The sequence below is a fragment of the Pholis gunnellus genome (genome assembly GCF_910591455.1).
Source record: "Pholis gunnellus genome assembly, chromosome: 16".
NCBI classification, from domain to species: Eukaryota; Metazoa; Chordata; class Actinopteri; order Perciformes; family Pholidae; genus Pholis; species Pholis gunnellus.
This window is the reverse complement of record NC_136543.1, coordinates 10,566,096-10,586,268: the sequence shown is the minus strand read 5'-3', so window position 1 is coordinate 10,586,268 and position 20,173 is coordinate 10,566,096. Positions and strand designations below refer to the sequence as shown.

At 40.6% G+C, this 20,173-nt stretch overlaps 5 protein-coding genes across 6 annotated transcripts in view; 2 read left to right on the top strand and 3 right to left on the bottom strand.

Moving 5' to 3' along the window:
- Positions 1-3,939: 3,939 nt before the first annotated feature.
- On the bottom strand, positions 3,940-6,557 carry tdp2b (tyrosyl-DNA phosphodiesterase 2b). The gene is made up of 7 exons (XM_079176502.1): positions 6,320-6,557; positions 5,948-6,069; positions 5,704-5,853; positions 5,467-5,558; positions 5,044-5,162; positions 4,783-4,953; positions 3,940-4,660 (listed from the first exon to the last, which is right to left on the bottom strand). Exons 1-7 carry the CDS (start codon positions 6,470-6,472, stop codon positions 4,379-4,381), a joined length of 1,089 nt encoding a protein of 362 aa, XP_079032628.1. The 5' UTR covers positions 6,473-6,557; the 3' UTR covers positions 3,940-4,378.
- Positions 6,558-6,798: 241 nt separating this feature from the next.
- acot13 (acyl-CoA thioesterase 13) lies at positions 6,799-8,427 on the top strand. Its single transcript, XM_079175866.1, has 3 exons — positions 6,799-6,935; positions 7,100-7,284; positions 7,662-8,427. Exons 1-3 carry the CDS (start codon positions 6,852-6,854, stop codon positions 7,819-7,821), a joined length of 429 nt encoding a protein of 142 aa, XP_079031992.1. The 5' UTR covers positions 6,799-6,851; the 3' UTR covers positions 7,822-8,427.
- cUnh6orf62 (chromosome Un C6orf62 homolog) lies at positions 8,117-12,098 on the bottom strand. Its single transcript, XM_079175865.1, has 5 exons — positions 10,502-12,098; positions 10,183-10,359; positions 9,972-10,097; positions 9,562-9,696; positions 8,117-9,451 (listed from the first exon to the last, which is right to left on the bottom strand). Exons 1-5 carry the CDS (start codon positions 10,628-10,630, stop codon positions 9,326-9,328), a joined length of 693 nt encoding a protein of 230 aa, XP_079031991.1. The 5' UTR covers positions 10,631-12,098; the 3' UTR covers positions 8,117-9,325.
- A 97-nt stretch (positions 12,099-12,195) lies between these two features.
- Positions 12,196-15,188, top strand: gmnn (geminin DNA replication inhibitor). 2 transcript variants are annotated; one of them, XM_079176415.1, is made up of 7 exons: positions 12,196-12,292; positions 12,707-12,778; positions 13,319-13,420; positions 13,592-13,742; positions 13,836-13,918; positions 14,311-14,421; positions 14,539-15,188. In XM_079176415.1, exons 2-7 carry the CDS (start codon positions 12,722-12,724, stop codon positions 14,740-14,742), a joined length of 708 nt encoding a protein of 235 aa, XP_079032541.1. In that variant the 5' UTR covers positions 12,196-12,292; positions 12,707-12,721; the 3' UTR covers positions 14,743-15,188. The 2 variants fall into 2 exon arrangements, with proteins under 2 accessions (XP_079032541.1, XP_079032542.1); XM_079176416.1 differs by lacking the exons at positions 12,196-12,292; positions 12,707-12,778 and adding an exon at positions 13,021-13,218.
- Positions 15,189-16,463: 1,275 nt separating this feature from the next.
- The window catches only part of ripor2 (RHO family interacting cell polarization regulator 2), a gene marked incomplete at its 5' end in the record, with an annotated part of 52,449 nt that continues 48,739 nt past the window's right edge, over positions 16,464-20,173 (bottom strand). The window contains 2 exons of the mRNA XM_079175647.1: positions 16,464-19,061; positions 19,826-19,916. Coding sequence (XP_079031773.1) covers positions 18,961-19,061; positions 19,826-19,916 — 192 coding nt within the window. The 3' untranslated portion in view covers positions 16,464-18,960. The remainder of the gene's footprint in view (positions 19,062-19,825; positions 19,917-20,173) is intronic.

Genomic DNA, 20,173 nt, shown 5'->3' with positions numbered 1-20,173 from the left:
GAAGTGATGAATGTGATAATATTTTTTTATTTTTACATGAATTATTGTGATGCTGCTCCTCAGACAAAGTCTGGATGAGGAATTATAAGGGCTCCTATATGAAATATTGATCTATATCCCTATATTTGTAATGCTGGCAAAACATTGTTTTTTAATTTTCGTACTATTGTGTTTTCTTTCTTTCTTCAAAGCCAGATGTAATGTTTGCCCGACACATTCCATGCTGTCAGTCCTCTTGAAAGCTGTAGAGTTATTTTCATGCTAAATGTCGGTTGAAATGGCCCCCATCATGTCCAAATTCAGCAATAATGTTTGAGAGTCAAAAGCAAAAAAATACGACAGAAGTCCCACCAGTACGATCTGTTTATAGCCGTTTACTCCCCATGTTAAAGATCTCTTCTCTTTAACGTGTGTGTATCTCTTGAAACCGCATTTGAGTTTTTAGTTGATCCGTGTTCCTCCGTAAGGTTGAGTATTAATATTCCCAGGTTTATGTTTCGGTGTTCAACCTGCCTATTACCTCCCGCTGCCTCTGACGGACATTACTGAGCTGCCAATTGTGTGGAAGAAACACAACGAAACGTGATCGGAACAGCTTCTTCAGATCTGTTGCACCTTCTTTGGAGAGTCTCTAAAACCTGCTCATCCCGTCACACGAAAATCTTCTGAATCCAACCCAGTCGCATTTTCCAGTTTTCTACTTGAATTGAAAGTTTACGTAGAGGGAGGTGAGAACATTTTATGGCTGCGAGGTTTATAGAATCTACTCACAACTTTCTGTTCCTCATTTTATTAAAGGAATGGAAATGAGTTTTTCTGTAAATACACAAAGCTTTCACTTCACAGCAGCGATGTTTTTTTTTTTAGGAAGTGTCTCTGCCCTCCAAACAAAGTGTGATCTGATGGCGCTGTTCTGCTCAGAAGTGGACATTGTACCATGTTTAATACAGAAATCAAGTACACCATGGACACATTTCATGATATTTTAGTCTGTCAACTGGGATTTTGAAAACTTGACATTGTGTGAAGATGAGCAGTTTTACAGTAAAGGCTTTGGTTCCTCCTAGGTGGACTCTATTTAACTTAGATATAGTTATGCAACAACTGATTCCTAAGGGAAGTATATTTCATAGACACCCACACAAGACCTGAATCTGGGATGTAACTGCACACACAACTGGACTGTTAAGGAGTAAAATGTGATGATATAAGGGTCTCGTTTGGTGCTATGAAATGCAATACTTCCCAGCTGTATCAAGTGCATTACACATATACTGTATTTTGTAATACAGAGAATTTGACAGTGTATAAATATTGATATTTATCGCTGTACTACGCTTGTTCAGTGTTATTTATGAGAGAGAAAATAAAACCTGTCAGACTTTGTTACAAATGTTTTGTTTCTGATTTTCTTTTCCAACTTACTTTATTTACATATATTTAAAAAATGCTCCTTTTACTATGTATTTCAATGCAAGTAAAAGTATTTACTGTTTGCAAAATAATATTTAATTCAAACCTGATCTTAAAGTAATAGTTCAACATTTTGGGACGTATACTTATTTGCTTTTTGGAATAGTTGGATGAGAAGATTGATAAAACTTTCATATGTATGTTGAATATAAAGCTACAGATAGCATCGATAGCAACACACAACCTTCTCCTCTAACTCTACCAGAAAGCATAGAAGTAGTATTTCCCAAAATGTCAAACTATTGCTTTAATGTTTCGTATCTAGTCCACTTTTTGTTTGATAATGTATAGCTCAGGATACTTTACTACTGAGTCAACCTGTCCTTGTTTGCTTTAACTGAACTTTCTGTCAACCTTGTTGGATTTCAGCAGCCTAAAGTAATTAGTATCGGTGGGGAAACAGACTTCTCAACAGATGTTTTCACAGAAATGTGTTGATTACATTTCAAATCCTCACAATCTTTGATGAACTGCCACACACATCTCATGAAAACCTTTGTCCCCAAAACATCATAACCTCACCCCAAACCCTTGCACAAGTCCTTTTCAATATCACCTGGCTTCATCCTCAACCCTTTTGAGAGTGATGGAAGACAAAATGTTCCTCGCTCAGAAGTATTCCCCTTATCTTGCAAACCTCTAAATAGATGCCGGTCCTCAAATATGCAGCAGCACTGTACGGCCAGAAATAATGCTGGCTTCTGGGGCAGTTTGTCACAGCGATTTTGATGTGAAGTCGTGATGGATGTGGCGGTGGTAATGTAGAGCACCACTTACGCTTGCCCTTGCCCTGCCTGTGACGAACTATCTGTAGAGGGGGGGGAGGTGAGTGTTTGTGTGGACAGTGTCTGACAGACATGGTCCACATAGATCCTGCTTGTGAACAGTGCTGTGCCCATGTAACCACACACACACACACTTACAATGGGAATGTTGCCCACAGCCATCTGCTCACACCCCAAAATGCATAAAAAAATACAAAAATCCAGGGAGAAGCCCAGCCACAGCAGAGGACAACACTCCTTGCATTGTATTCCTCCATCTGTTACCAGGAGCTGCGGATAATATTTGTCTGCTGATCTTCACACAACCCACCGATCTCTTCCGGGCTCGGGTCAGAGCTGTGTCCGATCCATCATCATCTAACCCTGCCTCAAAGGACAAAACCTCATCCCAGAGCCTCTCCGCCAGCGCACGGATACGTCCACGCAAAACCAAGAACATTCATTTTGACGGGCCTCAAATGAAAGCCCTAGATCTCACTGAGGGCTACGCTTTTGGAGGAAAGCTCCAAAAATACATCTGCGATGCTGTCGGTGCTTGAAAAAAATAAAAACATACACACATCTCAGAGTGGATGTTAGTGGATTGGTGGAGGAGGGAAAGGTTGATAGGCCTGGAATAGCAGGAATCCTGCTCTAGGCAGGTGGAGAGATCACATGACCACTTTCTTGGCCCGGACAGCCTCCATCTGGACCATCTATGACCTGCTGTGGTTCTCCTCTATGCTGACGTGGGAAACTGCTCAGTACACAAATTATGGCAACATAGTGCACTTCCAAAGGACCATGGAAAACAATTTAACTCCGATATCTGACAATGCTTTGCTGTTAGAAATACATTGATTTTAGCTCCAAGCCAGTGCAGGGCTGGAAGCTAAGATCAATTTATTTCTATTGTAGAACATGACCTCGTCTCTGACCATCCATGCTGAACCTTAATCTGTTTTTAAGGGTTAATTGCATTACGACATTCTGGTTTATCAACCAAAAAAAAAAGTCTACCACTTTAACTGACTTTAAAGCTACGATTGAATCAATTATTGAACCGACAGAAAAAAATATTTGCAACTATTTTGCAGATTATTAATCGTCATTTTTCATGTTAAAAAAAACATGTCCCTAGTTCCAGCTTCTGAAATGTTCGTATTTCCTGCATTGCTTTGTCATATGTGAATATCATTGGGTTTTAGAATCGTAGTGGGGCGTAAGACATCTTTAAAGCTTTAGGTAAACTCATTAGAGCTGGACAGACGTAGCTCATGTGTCCTTGCTAATTAGGAACCATTGAGCGGGGGACAAACGGGGGAGGGAGGCCTGTTCTGATGACGCCTGCTTCCAGGGAAAAGTCGCATCTGTGTCCTCTCCTAAGGTCAGCTCTCGTTCACTGTGTGACTGCTGCAGAAACTGTGCTGTCACACAAAACACACTGAGATCTGAAGAGAGCGTTGCAGAGAGAGACGAGGGACACGTCTCGACAGTGTGATGGCAGAGACTGAGGAGGTCGTAATATAGAATTGTAGATTATAGGTGCAAGTATATCATATTATTCTAATATGCCTATTGCACAACACACCTTTTGTGACATAGCACAAAAACCACAGGTGTATTAATGATATAAATAAGTACAGCACTCATGGTTTTGGGTCCATGTTTTAATGGGTTTGAGTTTGTTTGCTGTTGGGTCATGTTCATGGACCTATAGCTTAAATTACAGAGTCACCATTCAGATTCAGACTGATATTTATTTATTTTTATGTAAATACTGAACTCCGTACTGCCATCAGAAAATGTCACTTTTTTTAACAATTGCAATTGAACTCTGTAGTGCTCTCTAGTGCTCAGATATCAATACTACACATACACAGGGCTTCAACATTTATTGGTGCTTTCTACTTTTATTTACCAATTTTAAAGAAAGAAAACTCAAAAAAGCAAAAGACTCCAATAAGAGACAATGCGAGAAGATAAAACTGACGAATCAAAATATAAAATTTACAGTTAACCAACCTCAGATGAGGGCAGATCATTTTCTTTCATTTTCTTTGTACTGACCGTAAAACACACAAAACAAGCTACACTAGCTGATCTGAGAACTGGCGTGTTTCAGGTTGTTTTGTGCATTTCTACGCAGCAGAGAAGCTACAGTAGATTCCCCAGTGATCACTAATGAAGCGTCTACAGTCCAGCTTCTCCAGCCCCACCAGGGCCATGTGGTCAGGGGCCAGGCGTGGGACGCCGTCCTTGGCAGCCGGGCGGAAGTAGACCCGGTCGAAGCGGCAGCGACTGACGTAAGGAACAGTCTTGTTGTTGTTGGCTTTGGTGTCCCACGTGTAGCGGCAGTGCTCCTGCTTTCCCAGTCGTTCCCACACATCGCAGACACTGGAGGGCAGGCCCACCTTGGCAACCTGAGATGGAGCCCGGGGGAATCATTTTTTAAAGAGGTGCACTGTGTGATAACATGTAGAGGGGGAAAAAGAAAAATGCAAGCATAAACACCATTGTTGCGATGCCAAGACAAACGACTGACCTCAGTGTCCCTCAGGTTTGTGTCCCCTCCAAACAGGACGGTGACATCCTCAGGTGCCCCTCTCATCTTCTGAAGGACCACACGCAGCTGTTTCATCCGTTCCTCTGCTTGGCCTTTACAGCTCTCGAAGTGGGACGTCAACAGACACAGCTTCTGGCCTTTGAATGTCACCTGATTTCAAAGAGAAAAAGCCGACTTTGTATCAGCTAAGGTGAGCTGAACATGGCTCGAGTATTTGGACTGAACTATCCTTGTACGAACCTGAGCTACAAGCAGATTCCTCATCATTTGAGTTGTAGGGTAAGATACTATCTGGCTCTCCAAAAGTTTGACCCGTGTCTTCTTCAGCATCATCCCGGTGAAGTAATTATCCTCGCCACCTGGTCAGCAAAAGTTCAGAGGATAGTTTAAACTTCTGGTCTCAGTTTATTTATTTGGGTATTTAGTTCAACTGGTACGACCAGACAGCCATCATGTAATACAAATAGTAGAGTTCACTGCAACAGGAGTGTAGGCAAATCTAAGCCGTGACAGTGAGCCAGCATGCACAATACCAGGACCCTGAAACTGAAGTAGCTAAATGGAATTCAGATATTATTCATTTTATTATTTGCAGCTGTGCTTTTCCTCCTTTGACATGTCAAAAAGTATTTGGCGAAAAAAGGCCTGTTGAGCATAACGTACCTTCAATGATTAGGTAGCTGACAGCCCGTTTCTTCAAGTACTGGACGTAAGGTGGAATGAGCTCCTGTAGGAACACCACGTCAGGAGTGTATCTACATGAAGACAAGATTCACCTTTTAAATGCTATCTGCCATCTTCAGGTGCACTGCTCTTCAGCTGACCTCTGATACAAACAGTTTGAATACTATATCAAGTGATGCCAATAAGGAACAACAGTGTATAGATAAACAAGCTTACAAGGCTAAGAAGGAGCACAGGCCTCTGGCGCGCTCTCCAAGGTTGTCTGTATCGAGTCCATCCACGTTCCAGGAGATCAGTGACAGTTTATTGTCGTCTTCTTCTGAGGACTTATGTGCGGAGGCTGGACTGTCTTCAGTCAAATCTATACTGGAAATGTTTCACAGACTGTTGATTCATTTGGAGTTACTGAATACAATAAGTAACTTGGAGAGTGTCAAAGGAGGGAAGACAGTAGACTTACCAGTCTGCTGGAGGTTTTTCCTCAACTTTCTGCCTCTTTGCTTTGGGGCTGGTCTCACCGTCTGGAAAATCTTCTTCAAATACTTTCTCCAAATCAGCCTCAAAGAATGAGTTCAAAGCTCTCTGATAGAAAGGTAATGGGAAATGTCCATCAGGGTCAACTGCCTTTAGATTTTCATGACATCCATCACAGATTTGTAAACATGTTTTAGCACTTTTCTTTAGCCTTAGAGGCTGACCTAATCAGTGAGATAAACTGCAGCAGTGCTGAATTGCAAAAATGTGCCACATCATCATCATGGCATTTGTATTTAGCTGCAACAGTGACCTATAGGTAATGTTACAACTGAGAGGCCTCAGTTGTCTACCGTACCTCCATCTCCCACTCGTTTTCAGCCAGGTAGCACTGAGCCACAGCGCTGTCGGTTCCTGTTATTGCAGCAAACTCATCGCAGAGGCCACTTCTGCTTTGTTCCACATTAGAAACCGATGGTTTGTCCGAGTCTGATACGACATTAGAAGCCATGTTTTCCAGCCACTAGTTTTACTTACAGAACACAGGAGAAGTAGAGTAATGGAAACATTAGTCCGTGTTTTTTTCTGCAAGTTATCTCAGGTGCACCAGTGAAAGGGGTCCGGGTACTTTTTCTAATTGAAGTTCCAACAAATCACAGCGGAGCAAAATCGAAACGTTACTTTGTATTCCTAAACGTTAACAACTATAGATTACATGTGCAGTTACCAATGAATATATAATATATAATTTAGCTAGGTTAGCAGATTAGCTGTAAACTTCGCCCGGACGATTTATTGAACGCAACAGTTTCCGGTCTGAGGTAAACAGAAGTTTGTCCACAGACGGTTAAGGTTTGACATTGACAGCCTCTACTTAGCTAGCGTTAAATATGGTTTCACTGTCTTTAAACTCGTTAAAACAAATAATGAGAGCGATGGTAGATCATTCCGGCTTCGACAAAGTCCTGAGCAAGGTAAAAATACACATTCTGAAACATTTCTTGACGATTTGAAAATGTATTTCTGTGACTGTGTAACGTTACATTTTGTAATTCACCTTTTAAACGCAACGGGTTACGTAGCCGGATGTCATCCTCATGGTTGCACTGTAACAGGTAGCCATGCGTGTGTCCTTCAGGTGGACGTCTTGTCTGCCAGTCCAGGTAAAGTGGTGTGTGAGATGCGGGTGGACGAGGAGCACACCAACCGCGGAGGGACGCTCCACGGCGGGTTGACAGCCACCCTGGTCGATGTCATATCCACCATGGCGATCATGTACACCGAGAGGGGAGCCCCGGGAGTCAGTGTGGATATGAACATAACGTGAGTCCATGAACAATGTCAAAGCTCAGGTGTTTTCCCCGCTGATCCCCATAAACCTTGAACAAAACAAAACGCATACATCTATAATTAAGGTTTAACCACATATTAGGTATGGCTGACTTTTGAGAATGACTGATTACCAATAAGAAAATCTAAAATGTTTCAGATTTTTTCATTTGAATCAGCTTCCATATTTGCTCAACCTACTTACATCAGAACATATGATTTTTTGAAGTTTTTTTGTTCCTAAAAAGCCCCAAATTCCCCAGATAACGTACAGAGGGCATGATCTCCACGTCTTCAGTGGTATCTACAGCCCTGTTTTCAGGCCAGGTTGAAGATCAACTCCATAAAGTGCAAATGTCAATGTCTTACAGATACATGAATGCTGCGAAGATAGGAGACGACGTACTCATCACTGCTCAGGTTCTGAAGCAAGGACGGACGCTGGCGTTTGCCACTGTAGACCTCACCAACAAGGCCACAGGGAAGCTCATAGCACAAGGGAGACACACAAAACACCTCGGCAGCAGCTAGACTGCCCCCCCCCCCCCCCCCCCCCCCCCTCTGTAAATTACATAACATGTGAACTGTCAAAACAAGGGACTAAGGGAAATAGTTCTCACTACCACTAACTGTGTACCAAGAAGGAGATGACAGTGGTGAGTGCAACAAATCCATGTTGGCTGGTGACTAAATGAATGTTGCTGCCTCTGTTGCATATATTTTAACAGTTACAGAGAAACTAATAGCTGTATGGTCAGTCAATTCTGACCCAACTACTGTATCAATGGTACCATTTCATGCATATGCAATAAAACAAATAGACAAGAGTTATGCTTTCAGAATTTGCATTGTATTGGGATATGCTCAGCAGTATTGATTTGAGAATCAACAGAAAAAAAAACCAAAAGTTACACGCCTAATACCCTTTTAACTGAACACACTGAATCAACAAGGAGCAAAACTATATGAACTATGTACTTAATATTCTTTGACAAGCAAGCCCAATTTTAATTTGATGAGCATGGCAGCAAATTATTTTCATTTTAGTAGGTCAAATTAAACAAAAATCAGTTAGCTTCAGCAACTTTGTTAGGCAAGTTAAACATTAAGTATGTCACCATTTCAGTTTTTCACCACCCCACATCCCAAATAAAACAAAACAAAACTCAGTAGCTTCAATGAATGGTGCTTGAACGGTGACAATGACCTCCAACATCTAACCATCACGTCTCAACTTTGTGTACAATGCCTTTCAAGCCACTCAAGATTTTAGCAAAGGCCTGCCTAGCATGTCTTAGAGGAAAGCAAATGACACCAAAACATTTTTTTTTAAAGTCCAGCAAAAAAAAATAAACTAAGGCGGTTTTTAAGAAGCAATACCTACACCATATGATTTGACAAATATTGTTCATCTTGTTTTCTTTGCTTAAACAGGTGTTTAAACACCTATTCACACCTGTCCTTGGTCAAAAGTTTGTGTAAAGTTGTTCTAGAAACCCCATTGACATTACAAACAAGCTTTAACAAACCTTTCTTATGACAACAAGGATATTAAACACGTCCATCTGAGAACCACCGTGAAGACCTGTGTATTGTTTGTTCCTGTTTTGATGCAACATAAAGAGTTCCTTCAATGACCGGTGCTGTTGATAGTGCGGCTCCAAGAGAACAACCAACCACTCAAAATCAATGTTCGTGCAGGTTCAAATGAACAAAAATGTATGAGTGAGTAAAAGGGGGGGAATGAAGAAGGAGTAAAAGGGAAAAAAATGGGGGAACCAATCCAAAAATGGCAAAGAGAAGAGGAGGAACATTGGGAGCATGAGGAAAAAAAAAAGACAAGGATGGGAACTGAATCAGCTTCAGGTCAGGGAGGGGAGAACTAGTAGGTAACAAAAACAGGAGAGATCCAAGCACAAGTTCAAATCTTTTAAAAGGAAATGAATGGAGATGAGTACATCAATTTGCTTCTGAAGGCTTAGGCAGGAGGGGAGGGGAGGGCTTTTTCCTGTGTGGCTGGGTGATGCAGGAAGCCTCAATCAGGCATGTATGGGCGGAGGTGATCCTCGATGTCTCCCACACCCCAGCAGGTCAGCTGGTCCTGAGGCAAGTATAGGCAGAGGCTGCACAACTTGAACACTGTGGCCTTGGTTTTAGGAGTCTGCAAGAGAGGTGGACAGAGAACATTTGCGGTCAAGTGTGTTAGGACGCTGTCTGGGGTTACGGTTACAGTCAAATCAGTAACATTATAATTTCAGTGGCCTGACTCACCTGTAAGTGCTGTCTATCCATGAAGAGAAATACAGACTGAGTTGGGTTGTTCATGACCATTCCAGCCTTGTCTTTACGACCCAAAGCATGCAAGCACTGCTTCTCGTAGTCTCCATGATGAAATTCGAACTTGGCCTGTAAAACAGAGGAGAGTCACGTGAGCCAAGAAGTACATTTTGTTTCATATAGACTAAAGCAGGGTGATTCACAAATTAAATTAATTAATATGTCTTGGTAGGGTACGATTTATCATGTCTAAATATGAAAATCTGGTTATTATAACATGCACAACAAGGTTATTTTTCATTTAAAAACTGTTTTCAATCGACTAATCTAGAAAGTGATCGGCATATTAATTGATGATGAAAATAATTCAGTTGCAGCTCTCCGGTAATCTGCCAAGTTCTGACCTGAACAGGCCTAAAGGGTTCATCATCAGCCCCCTTCCATCTGGAGAACAGTAGACAGACGACCTTCTCAATATCGTTGCGTGGCCAAAGGATGAAGTCCATCTCCTGTGTGCAGCCTATCACATCCTGGGCGGAGAGAAAACAATGTAAAACACAACTGGACTTTTGTCTTCTTCAAGCAATCCCCTCCTGAGACGACGCACCGGCTTACCCTTCGCATTGACTGGTATCGGGGGGCGTGCAGTTGCACAACATCTTTTTGCAGGAGTTCTATTGAACTCTCGAGAGAGTAGCTGGAATCTCGCACACCTCGTAGGATGTTTTCTTCATAGTTGTTGGTCATCACTGGCACCACTTCAGCTACCTCAAAAAGTGCAGACTTCTTCTTCTGTAATGAAAACAAACTCACATTTAAAGTCATCATTTTGCGATGGGCATATAAAACGGAACAGGTCTGAATGAGAACATTATGTCAAAGTACGATTTATGATTGTGAATAATTTCTGTATTCTTCCATTTCACTGACGAACCTTGTCTTTGAAAACGAAGGCTATATAGATCTTGAAGTCAAACTGATCAGCCAAAGATTCCCTTTTCTTCCGAAGTTGAGCTCGTAGTCGATTTCTTGTTTGATTTCTTCGTGTAGTTGGGTCCCCCATGGTTAGATTTCGATGGTAGCGTCTTCTCTTGTGCAGAATATTTTGGCAAAACTCTGTACTTTTGTATTTATATACGTTGGATAAAGGATGGAGGTAGCTACCCTTTGCAGAGACAACGCATCGAACAACTCTAGGCTAGATCTCTAAAATACCCACTACCAACTGAGAAGTTCAACAAATCAGAAACAATACTAAGTCATTTTTTAAATTTTTTTTGTAAAAGGGCAGTGTTTAGGAGGGGATTGGTCAACAAGCTACGACTACATCTCCTTATTACTTGTTCAGAAATCCATGTTTTAAGACATGATTTTTAAGCCAAATGAGTGTTTTTCAACCTGCCATCGACAACAACAGAGTTTTAAAGAAAAGAGCAACTCAATTTTTTTACTGAGAATTTTACTGAAATCAACAGAAATGGCTGCTACTGTAAAAACCCATACCGACAATATACTTTTTTGCTCGTGAAATTGAGGACTACAGAGACTAGCAAGCGGACAAATATTATATTACGTGGGTCATTTCAAAGTCCCTCATCCATGGCTATCGACGTGTGTTTGTTTCTCTGTAGATATACAGCGTTATGTGCGTGTTAAAGACGGGTTGGGGATACAGACGAACATGGCAGGTAAATACAGATGCCAGGAGATATTGGCACCGGGTAACATCGAAGACTACTGCGAAAGTACCTTGACATTTCCTTGACTTTTAATGCCACTCACTTGGCCCACGGCCTGCGGTGCTGCCACTGCTGATAGTCATGATGTGGGCGTATTTTTAGCGCACTAGCTAAGGTGAGCTAGCAAGCTAATCTAGGCATTCACTTCCAACACTAACTAGTAGTGAACCGACGAGATAGCTACATCTTATCTTCTGACTGACTGGCTTAATTGAGGCCCAAGTGTGGTTGGCTAGCTAGCGTACAGTCATCTTTCTACGCGTTTACATTTTCTCGCCAGGTTCAACGCGACTGCCAGTGTTGTGAGAGTCAAGAGACCTGCAGGGGTGACTGACTAACTGGTGTTGCTCGTGCTCCGCATGTTAGCTTTAGGTATAGTTAGCTTTAGTCGCGTCTTGTCAACAACTTAATCGACAAAAAACAGGAAGGGAATCAATAGCCAACCAACGACAAAACGCTGAGTGGCGCAATAAACGTTAGCCAAACAAAATCTCCCCTTTCTACGTCTGAAGTTTCGAGGTGTTTGCTGCGCTTGTTTTTCTTTCTCTTCTTTTCTTCAGTCGTCACAACCTCCGACTCGCCCTGCCGCATGCCATGTCAAGATAAATCGACAATCCAGCTGGAATCCTCCGTTCTTTCAGTCGACGTGTGGCGTGTTCTGTCTCCCGGCGGGCCCATCTTTAACGGCGTGTGTCGTCCAACGTTTGTCCGTTTGGTTTCTTTGTGTGATTTTTAGGCAGCTGGTAACGGCACAGACAAGCTCGACGACAGCCTCCCCAAAATGGCTGCACAGTCAACTACGAAGATGTGACGTGTTTTGACATGTGACCGCACGAGGGGAAAAAAAACAACGGCTCGGAATGCTTGCTCGTGATTGGCCCCCTTTTCACGTGATTGATTAGGCGTATTTAACACACTGGCGCGCGATCTTTAGAGGAGAGAATAGAGGAGACTCAACAACAGCGTCGTGTTTTTACTCACCAACGGTAAGACTGTTTAACGTTTAGCACCATTAATATTGGCTTAATGTAATTATCTTCACATGTGCTGTTTCATTAATTACTGCTAACACCAACTGCCGCTGTGCTAGCATTAGCCGTGGTCTCTTAAATGTTTGTGGACTCAACGTTAGGTGAGTCAGTTGGCCTTTTTTACAGCGGTGACGACACATGTAACGATACTCTTGTGAGTAGCTTTAGACTCTATAGTTTTTGTTTTATTAAAGGCTAACGCTCCTGAGGTAGCATTACAATTAACACGTAAGCTAATGACATAAAGTTACCATCTCATTTTGTAACCACTGCTATCTTATTTTGGCACTTTCCCCCCCCCCCCTCAAAGTGTGTTACGTTAACTTCCTGTACGCTTTAATCCTAAGGGACGTTGTATTTCTCCACCAGGTCTATTGAAGGAAAATGAGTTTCAGTGGTAAGCTAAAACACGGCCAGCAGAGGTCTCATGAGAATACAAAGGTGAGTAACTACTTTAGTATCTGTTTGAAATATGTCTGTTCAATGAATGGGCACGAATTGTCTGTTATTGATGGGTGTAGGTCCAGACATTCTCTCCCTCACAGCCTTTTCGGCACAGCAGTGTTGTGGAGCTGTGGCCAAACATTAACAGAGTGAGCATGTTTGCGCCTCTGTAATGAGCCTCGAGGAGTAACTTTCCCACGGCTGTTAAATGTTGCACCCTGCCCCTGTTCTGACACCCGTGGGCCCCGTTGCACATGGCAGCAGCGTTGTTGGTGTTGTAAGCCACTTCACTCGTGCCCTCTTTCCCATGGTGACTGTGTAACTAAAGTAAAGCATGTAAAGTGACGCTAAGTCCTCGTGAATAGAGGCTTTGAAAATGAGAACGCGGCTCATGTTAAGTTCCCGTGTGACTCGGTGAGTTTCTCAAAATGCAACTGGTAAGTGTTTAGGATTGTTTTTTCTTTTGTTAACCAGTCTCCTATCTGAATTATGATCTACTCTGTAAGCTAACACTGGGGTTTTGTCTTCCACTCCCAGAGCTTTTTCACACCATCTCAAAAGGCAATGGGATGCCCCAGGCAAACCCTGCAGGTCCTCCAGCCCTCAGCTGGCAACAAAGACTTGGGAAGGTCGGCCCAGGTATGCAGAGACTGGTTGCAAGAGGTCATTTGATTTGGGGTTTATTTTGTCCAAGTTTGCATTAGATCAATTTGTATAGAATTGTGCCACTAAAAGAACAATTGATCTGTTGCTGCCTTTAGTGGGTTTCAACATTTAAAAGGTTCTATCTTGTATGTTTTTTCTCTTTAGGTGGGAAAGGTGATTCCCAAAAGGAAACAGTGGAGCGCAGAACTAACTAGAGGTCCAAAGAGGGTGAAGGTAGAAGTCAAGTCTACACAAACGGAAGACAAGTGTTTGACAAATGGCATGTCCAATGATGCGTATGAACTTATGGTTGTAGGTAAGAATCTATTATCAAAGTGTTACATATTATATAGCATCAACCCCAAACATATTTTCTCTATCTTGAGCTAAATTTCTGTCCCTCTCGTAGAAACGCCCCCTCCCACCTACTGGAAAGCGATGGCAGAGGAGCGTCGGAAGGCCTTGTACAATGTTTTACAGGAGAACGAGAAGGTGAGTTAATCTCTAAGAGATGGCTAATGTTTAGCTGTCAATTGAATTGTTCCCACGCTCCCACTGTCTCGACCTTAGCTGGCTTCAGTTCAGCTGGCACTGAGTTTTTAAAGTAACATTGCACCTAAATGCACTCATTGAAATCCGTTTATCTTTGAGTGTACAGGATTATTACAGGATTGGTTCCTCAGTAGAATTGCTTTCAATTTGGAAATCTGGAGTTTAGGCCGGCTCCAAAATGTCTGGTGTTTTTCTTTTTGATTAGCCTGTGATTACAGTGCTGTATTGTCTGTAAACTGCATTGTTCTGAAACAGTTTGCATGTTGTTGCTCTGTTGAGTTTGCCCATTGTGCCATGGTTCTGCTTTTGTTGGCCTTTTTAATTTAATCCAGTTACACAAAGACATTGAAGCCAAAGATGACCAGATAACACAGCTAACTTCTGAAAATGCAGAGCTACAGGAGCTGGCACAACACGTCCAGTACATGGCTGATATGATTGAGGTAGGCACAATATTCAAGTCTCTATGAATGCTTAAGTTCCTTAAGTCTTTACCGCTTAATTGGTCTTCGCATGTATGTACTGCCATGTATTTACTTTTTTCTTTTTTTTTTTTAAAGAGGCTGACTGGGGAGAACCCAGACAATCTGGCGGAACTGAGGGAGATTGCTCTTGGTGTGGAAGAGGATGATGAGGATGAGTGTGACCACAGTAAAGTGTCAGGGCAGAGTGAGGAAGAAGACTCTGATTACAGTTTGTGTGATTCGGAGGAAGACGAGACATCAGACCACGGACAAGCTGGACCCTCCGGAGAGCAGGATTAACTGACACACCTTGATTGTCATGGGACTTTGACCCTATATACAGGTCAGCAGCGTTTGTGCTTTGGCAACAACAAGTGGCCCTCTGTTTGACTGAATTGGCGTTTCAAAATAATTTATGTACTTCAAGCGGCAATAGTTTTGAAACGCCTGTCATTTTATGTTTTTAAGCCTTCAACAGATTGGGGCTGGTTTTATTCTTTTTAATTTATGTTTTGCTGTACTGTCAGTTCAACTAAAGTGTTAAACTGTAGGCTGCGTGTCCTACCCAAACCGGTTGGGACCCCTAAGCCCCCTCCATCACTTTTTCTTGGTGGTTGGAAACTAATAGGAAAACAACCATGTGACGGTAACAGCTGTGCTTTTCCTCCTATGAGTCTGGGTCGGAGGCTACATACACTACCAGATGCAGTCGAGCTAGTGTCCCTGTTGTGGTTTACACTGTAAAATTGTGCAATGTCAGTTTTGTACATAAAGCTTGTAAAATAAACACTTTTTTAAAAATAATTTGTTGTGGGTCTTTGACTGACATGTTGACTGGCTGTACCCACCAGGCACAGGCAAAGTAGTTTGCCTTTTTTTGACATAACATGACTTTTTGACATGCCATACTATGACTCTTTTACTTTTTCGACATTGTTAGAAAAATTCTACTCAACACCAAGTGTGAAATCAATAATCAGGAGATTTATTCTTGCAGGAAGCAGCAGAGTCACAGCACATACAGTTCTGTGTCTCGTAGCTTGCGCAGAGCTCTGTCTCTAGTCTCTTTTATACACAGTGATGAACAACTTTCACACGGTATAGTGAAGGTTTAGACCGGTTTGAACCATCTTGGTGGATTCATATGTAATTGTGTGGGTGCCTGCCCAGGTGCACACCTCTTTGACGTGAACGTGATACGTCTTCAAAAACCATCTCTGATTAGCAAGATCATATGAAATTGATTTTTGCAAACCGGTGCACCGTCATGTAAAAGTACAAGCATTATGCATCTATCACTGTATTTTTCCAACACTACGACTTTTTTCAACATACTATACTATGACCCTTTTTCATGAAATCTTCGACATGCTACATTACTTTTTCCAACACGCTATAACATCTTTTTAAGTCTTACTATAAAATTACTTTTTTTTTTTTACAACAATGTTGTGAAGTGTGCCAGTCGAAAGTTCTGGTGAGACTTTCAGGTTTCTGGCGTCCACGTTCTCCTGGACCTAAAGTGTGTTAATGACTTACGTCATGCCATACTTTGAGATATTTTTGGAGAAGCTATACCATGACTACTTTTTTTGAAATACTTTACGATGCTTTGAGATTTTCTTTTGTCATTCTATATTACATTACTTGTTTTCAACATACAAAAAAATATGTGTATGGCTTTTTTATGAATTCTTTTGACATGCAATACTATGATTTTTCAATGACTTTCTTTCAACCTGTTATATATTTGTTTTCTATACTATACTATTAATATTATGAATTATTTTCATAAAAAGACTAAATAAACTTATGAAGTCATCTTTGGATATCTGCAAAATCCAAAGTGGAATTTACTGTACATGTTCAGTATTCCACTTATGACAATGAACATTTAAATGTAAAACACAAATTCAAAGCTAACAAAAATTTAACACTTTCAGTTATTTTAAAAATCCACAATTTTGTAGTTTTAATTATGCAAAAATAAACTTTATTGCATCTTTTGATGAGCAGAGGAAATGCTGCCAAACACAATGGAGAAGTGTAGTATGCAACTAAATGGATCAGTACAGAAGCTATTGACCACAAAGATGGATCGAGATCAATTTCAACGAAGTGTACCAAGTTATTCTTAAAACTACTATGAATAAGAGATAAGATGTGCACATTTTGATAACTTGTACTTTGTGGTGATTAGGAATTGAACAGTCAATAAATTAACTTGACTTAACACTGGTAAACTGCAAGTTTGTAAAACAAAAGCTCACTCAAAAAAAAAAATTCAACAAACACTAAATGAGTGGATGAATTAGATTCTTTACCAAAATACTGTAATGCTATTCACATCATGAAAGAAATACAAGTAGCTGTTACTTAAAATATGGACCATGTTTTGCAAAAGGTTGTTTAGAAAAAAAACTGAACCATCTTCAGCTTTTAGTAAGAACTTCACACATTTACAGATATTACAAAAGAAAATATGAATTTCATAAAAATATTACCACTTGCTTTTAATCAATATGGCTTTTGGACTGTGCAGTTAGAACCAAATAACAAGATTCATATATTATGGGTTTGTCCTATTGTGTGCTTTGAAATATAATTCTCATTATTCTGGCCAAAATGCAAATGGTGTTTTGAAAATACATTCTCCATTATGAATTATTAGCTCCGAGTAAAATTTCAAAATGAATTCGGCCTTTGGTTGCAGTAAATCCTTTAAGTAATAAAGTAACATTTCTAATATATAATGTCCCATTATGTTAAATACCGTATAGGAAAAAGAAATCTAAGATTTCTAACAGTATAATGATATTGTAATCTTCCCCAAAATAATAATCTAATATAATTCCTTCAAAATAAACTCCAATTAAAATTAAGCATGAGATCATTCGCATTATAATATCATGGACGTCTTTTTAAACGATAAACAATATTTCAAATAGTAGACCTGATCCAAAATAGAACATAAATATACATTTCATTTACATAACGTCATCTGCACTATTACAGTATAACTCCAAATAATATTAGAATTACAAGGAAATAATAAATAAGATCTATGAACAAATGTGAGTTTTGTCGTTGTGCGCTGGCACAAGACTCAGTAGTACAGTTACAATGAGAAAAGTTGGAATAGTCAGGTCAGTTTTCCCACATTACAGTTAGGATGGAGGGAAATAAAAACGGACCCAAAAAAGAAAAACCTCATTCTGCAGCTTCTCATAAGAATTAGCTCACATACTGTATTAATTTGCAGTTAGCCAAAATGAGGCTTTTACTCAGCCTTAAGTATTCTGCATTCTGTAAAGTTAATGGATCACGATCCTAAACCAAATCTATTGCCCTGGACCTGTTAGAAAAAAATATATCAACAAGAGTGTATTGGCGGAAACCTGCCTGCTTGACCATATCGAGGCTCAAATGGCCAAAGCTGACTTTACCAATCGTCTTCTTATGTCATCTAGGTGCAAAAGCGTCACGTATATACAGAAAAATTGCACTTGTTCAACTGCAAGTATGAGAAAACTCTGATATAAACTGCTGAGCGAGTGAAACGTGGGCACTGTGCTGACCCGTTTCAGATCTACTCTTCAGGTTTTCCTTTTCCTCCAAATGATAAGATAGCTGAGGTCAAAATCTGCTCACGACTGTAAAACTGCTGTTGAAGCAGCTTTTAAAACCACATCCTCTTAGAAAGACATTCTCAAATTATCATTGGTCCTCCCGGCAACACATCGCACATCTTTCAACTGTACAAGAATCCCTGAAACTCAAAATAGAACATACTAGAAAACAACTTAAAAATATATTTTGAATACAAGCACATACATTACACCGGCTGTGTAAAATATGCCACATTTATGCCTTACAACAGTGCAAATCTTTCAAAAGCGCCAGAAAACATTTCTAATGACAGACAGTGATTATACAAAGATCATAGTTAGTATATTGTGTGACACAACTGACTCTGTAACAATCAAGATGACGATTAATCAAATGAGTAAATGATATAAGTGTTGGGTGCGGTGGCTTGTTGAATGAGGTTATGTGAAAGGCGAAGACGCATTGCTCAAATTCTAGTTTCCACAGTCTTTGGAGCAGCTTTGTGTCCAGACAAATGTGCTCTCCAGTGAAACTCAACGTGTCCGGTCTGCCTGGCTCAGAAAGCAGGGAAAGGAAGGGGTGAAGCGCAAGGGTGTCTGAAAGTGAGGGTGATGGAGAATCGAGGAGTGTAAATGTGTGTGTACAGGAGGGGTATAGGTTGTGTGTCTTCTGTGGTTGATACAGTTTGTTTGGTGTTAGTTCCTATGAGGAGGCAGTGTTGGTAAGAACAGTAGATCTAATGTGGCGATGCAGAGATCCATAAGTCTGTGCAGAAAAGCAGATCGATAAAGTGATCAGTCATTAACAGCCCTGTGAGGTGTGCAGAGTGGGGTGTAGCTGAGGGAGGAGCAGTGCTGTCCTCGGGCGTGGGGTTGAGATGTCATTTGTGATGTTTTTGGTGGCGATAGCTCAAAAGGCAGTGGTGACGGCGTTTCCCCGCCGCGTGCCCAGGCGGATGATTTCCCCGGGCACCGTGTCCAGCTGCTCGTACGCCAGTCGCCCCTCCTCACCTGCCACAAACAAAAGGGATTATCTATAAGCACTGTATCCCCCCAAGCAGTTTTCAATGATGGCAAATGTTACTTCTGTTTGCAATAGTATCACTGCAGTCAAAATAGTTCAGCTTCAGGTCAAAATAAAAAGACAAGTGAGGTATGTAAGTCACTTAAAAAATTAACTAGATTTGCCTGAGGACGACTCGGTAGGCCTTTTTTAGGTCAAGTGAAGTTCTAAAGAGGTTTAATCCAACAGAAGTATGAAGAAAATAAACTTGTTTTGGTATCATACTGTAAAGAACACATTTATATATATTATATATTAGTATTTTTATACTTTATGGGGTGTGTTTTTTATGACTTACTATGCTATGCCTTGTCACAATATACTGGTATTGACGACAATCATATTTCGAAAATTAAATATTGGTATCATGTTAATAATACACCAAAGATCATATTGGGTAAAAATCCTGCACCTTAAATGGTTACAGACTCTCTAAATCTTCCTACACTCATATTTTGAGTGTAATTTATTTGCCAAAAGAGACAAAACACACAATGAACCAAGTTAAAGATGAATATACTGTAATGTTTTTCAAATTTTCTATAGATAATATTGTTTTTGTGAATTTCTTTGGCCACAATAACAGTGTCGTGAACATTGTGGCATCCTTAGGTGTGATGTACGGTGACAGCTGTGTGTAAAACACACTTCAGAAATAAAAGAGTGATTTGTAAAAGTGTATGATTTGATTTTCCATAAATGTATTACTTACCAAATGTGAGCAGGGTTTCTATGGCAACATGGCGAAGCTCTTCATCAGCTGAATCACACAGTGCTACCACCGCCTTGATGCTCTCTACTGCCTACAGACGGACAGAAAAGCTCTGTGAAGAGGGCACTTCTCAAAGTACATAGAAGGGCAAAAGAAACAATGGGCTGATTTGGAATGATTTCCTCTTTTTAATTAGCCATCATAGTATACCACTAATGTAACATAGAAAATAGATTTAATTCGTACCATGCCGTGAACACTATCTAGAATACCTATATGCCAAATGTAACATACATTGAAAGGACATTTTTGTTGCTGTAAACATTCCTAATACTGTCCTTGTTGTGT

Excerpts from the sequence above, each read along its gene's own strand:
- gmnn (XM_079176415.1), top strand. The coding sequence starts at position 12,722 with ATGAGTTTCAGTGGTAAGCTAAAACACGGCCAGCAGAGGTCTCATGAG. Across the intron at positions 13,421-13,591 it reads ACTTGGGAAGGTCGGCCCAG|GTGGGAAAGGTGATTCCCAA; the intron begins GTATGCAGAGAC and ends TTTTCTCTTTAG. Across the intron at positions 13,743-13,835 it reads GTATGAACTTATGGTTGTAG|AAACGCCCCCTCCCACCTAC; the intron begins GTAAGAATCTAT and ends TCCCTCTCGTAG.
- cUnh6orf62 (XM_079175865.1), bottom strand. The coding sequence starts at position 10,630 with ATGGGGGACCCAACTACACGAAGAAATCAAACAAGAAATCGACTACGA. Across the intron at positions 10,098-10,182 it reads GATACCAGTCAATGCGAAGG|GATGTGATAGGCTGCACACA; the intron begins GTAAGCCGGTGC and ends CTCTCCGCCCAG. Across the intron at positions 9,452-9,561 it reads TGGATAGACAGCACTTACAG|ACTCCTAAAACCAAGGCCAC; the intron begins GTGAGTCAGGCC and ends CCTCTCTTGCAG.
- tdp2b (XM_079176502.1), bottom strand. The coding sequence starts at position 6,472 with ATGGCTTCTAATGTCGTATCAGACTCGGACAAACCATCGGTTTCTAAT. Across the intron at positions 5,559-5,703 it reads CTGTGCTCCTTCTTAGCCTT|ATACACTCCTGACGTGGTGT; the intron begins GTAAGCTTGTTT and ends GTCTTCATGTAG. Across the intron at positions 4,661-4,782 it reads CAAACCTGAGGGACACTGAG|GTTGCCAAGGTGGGCCTGCC; the intron begins GTCAGTCGTTTG and ends GCTCCATCTCAG.
- acot13 (XM_079175866.1), top strand. The coding sequence starts at position 6,852 with ATGGTTTCACTGTCTTTAAACTCGTTAAAACAAATAATGAGAGCGATG. Across the intron at positions 6,936-7,099 it reads TCGACAAAGTCCTGAGCAAG|GTGGACGTCTTGTCTGCCAG; the intron begins GTAAAAATACAC and ends TGTGTCCTTCAG. Across the intron at positions 7,285-7,661 it reads AGTGTGGATATGAACATAAC|ATACATGAATGCTGCGAAGA; the intron begins GTGAGTCCATGA and ends AATGTCTTACAG.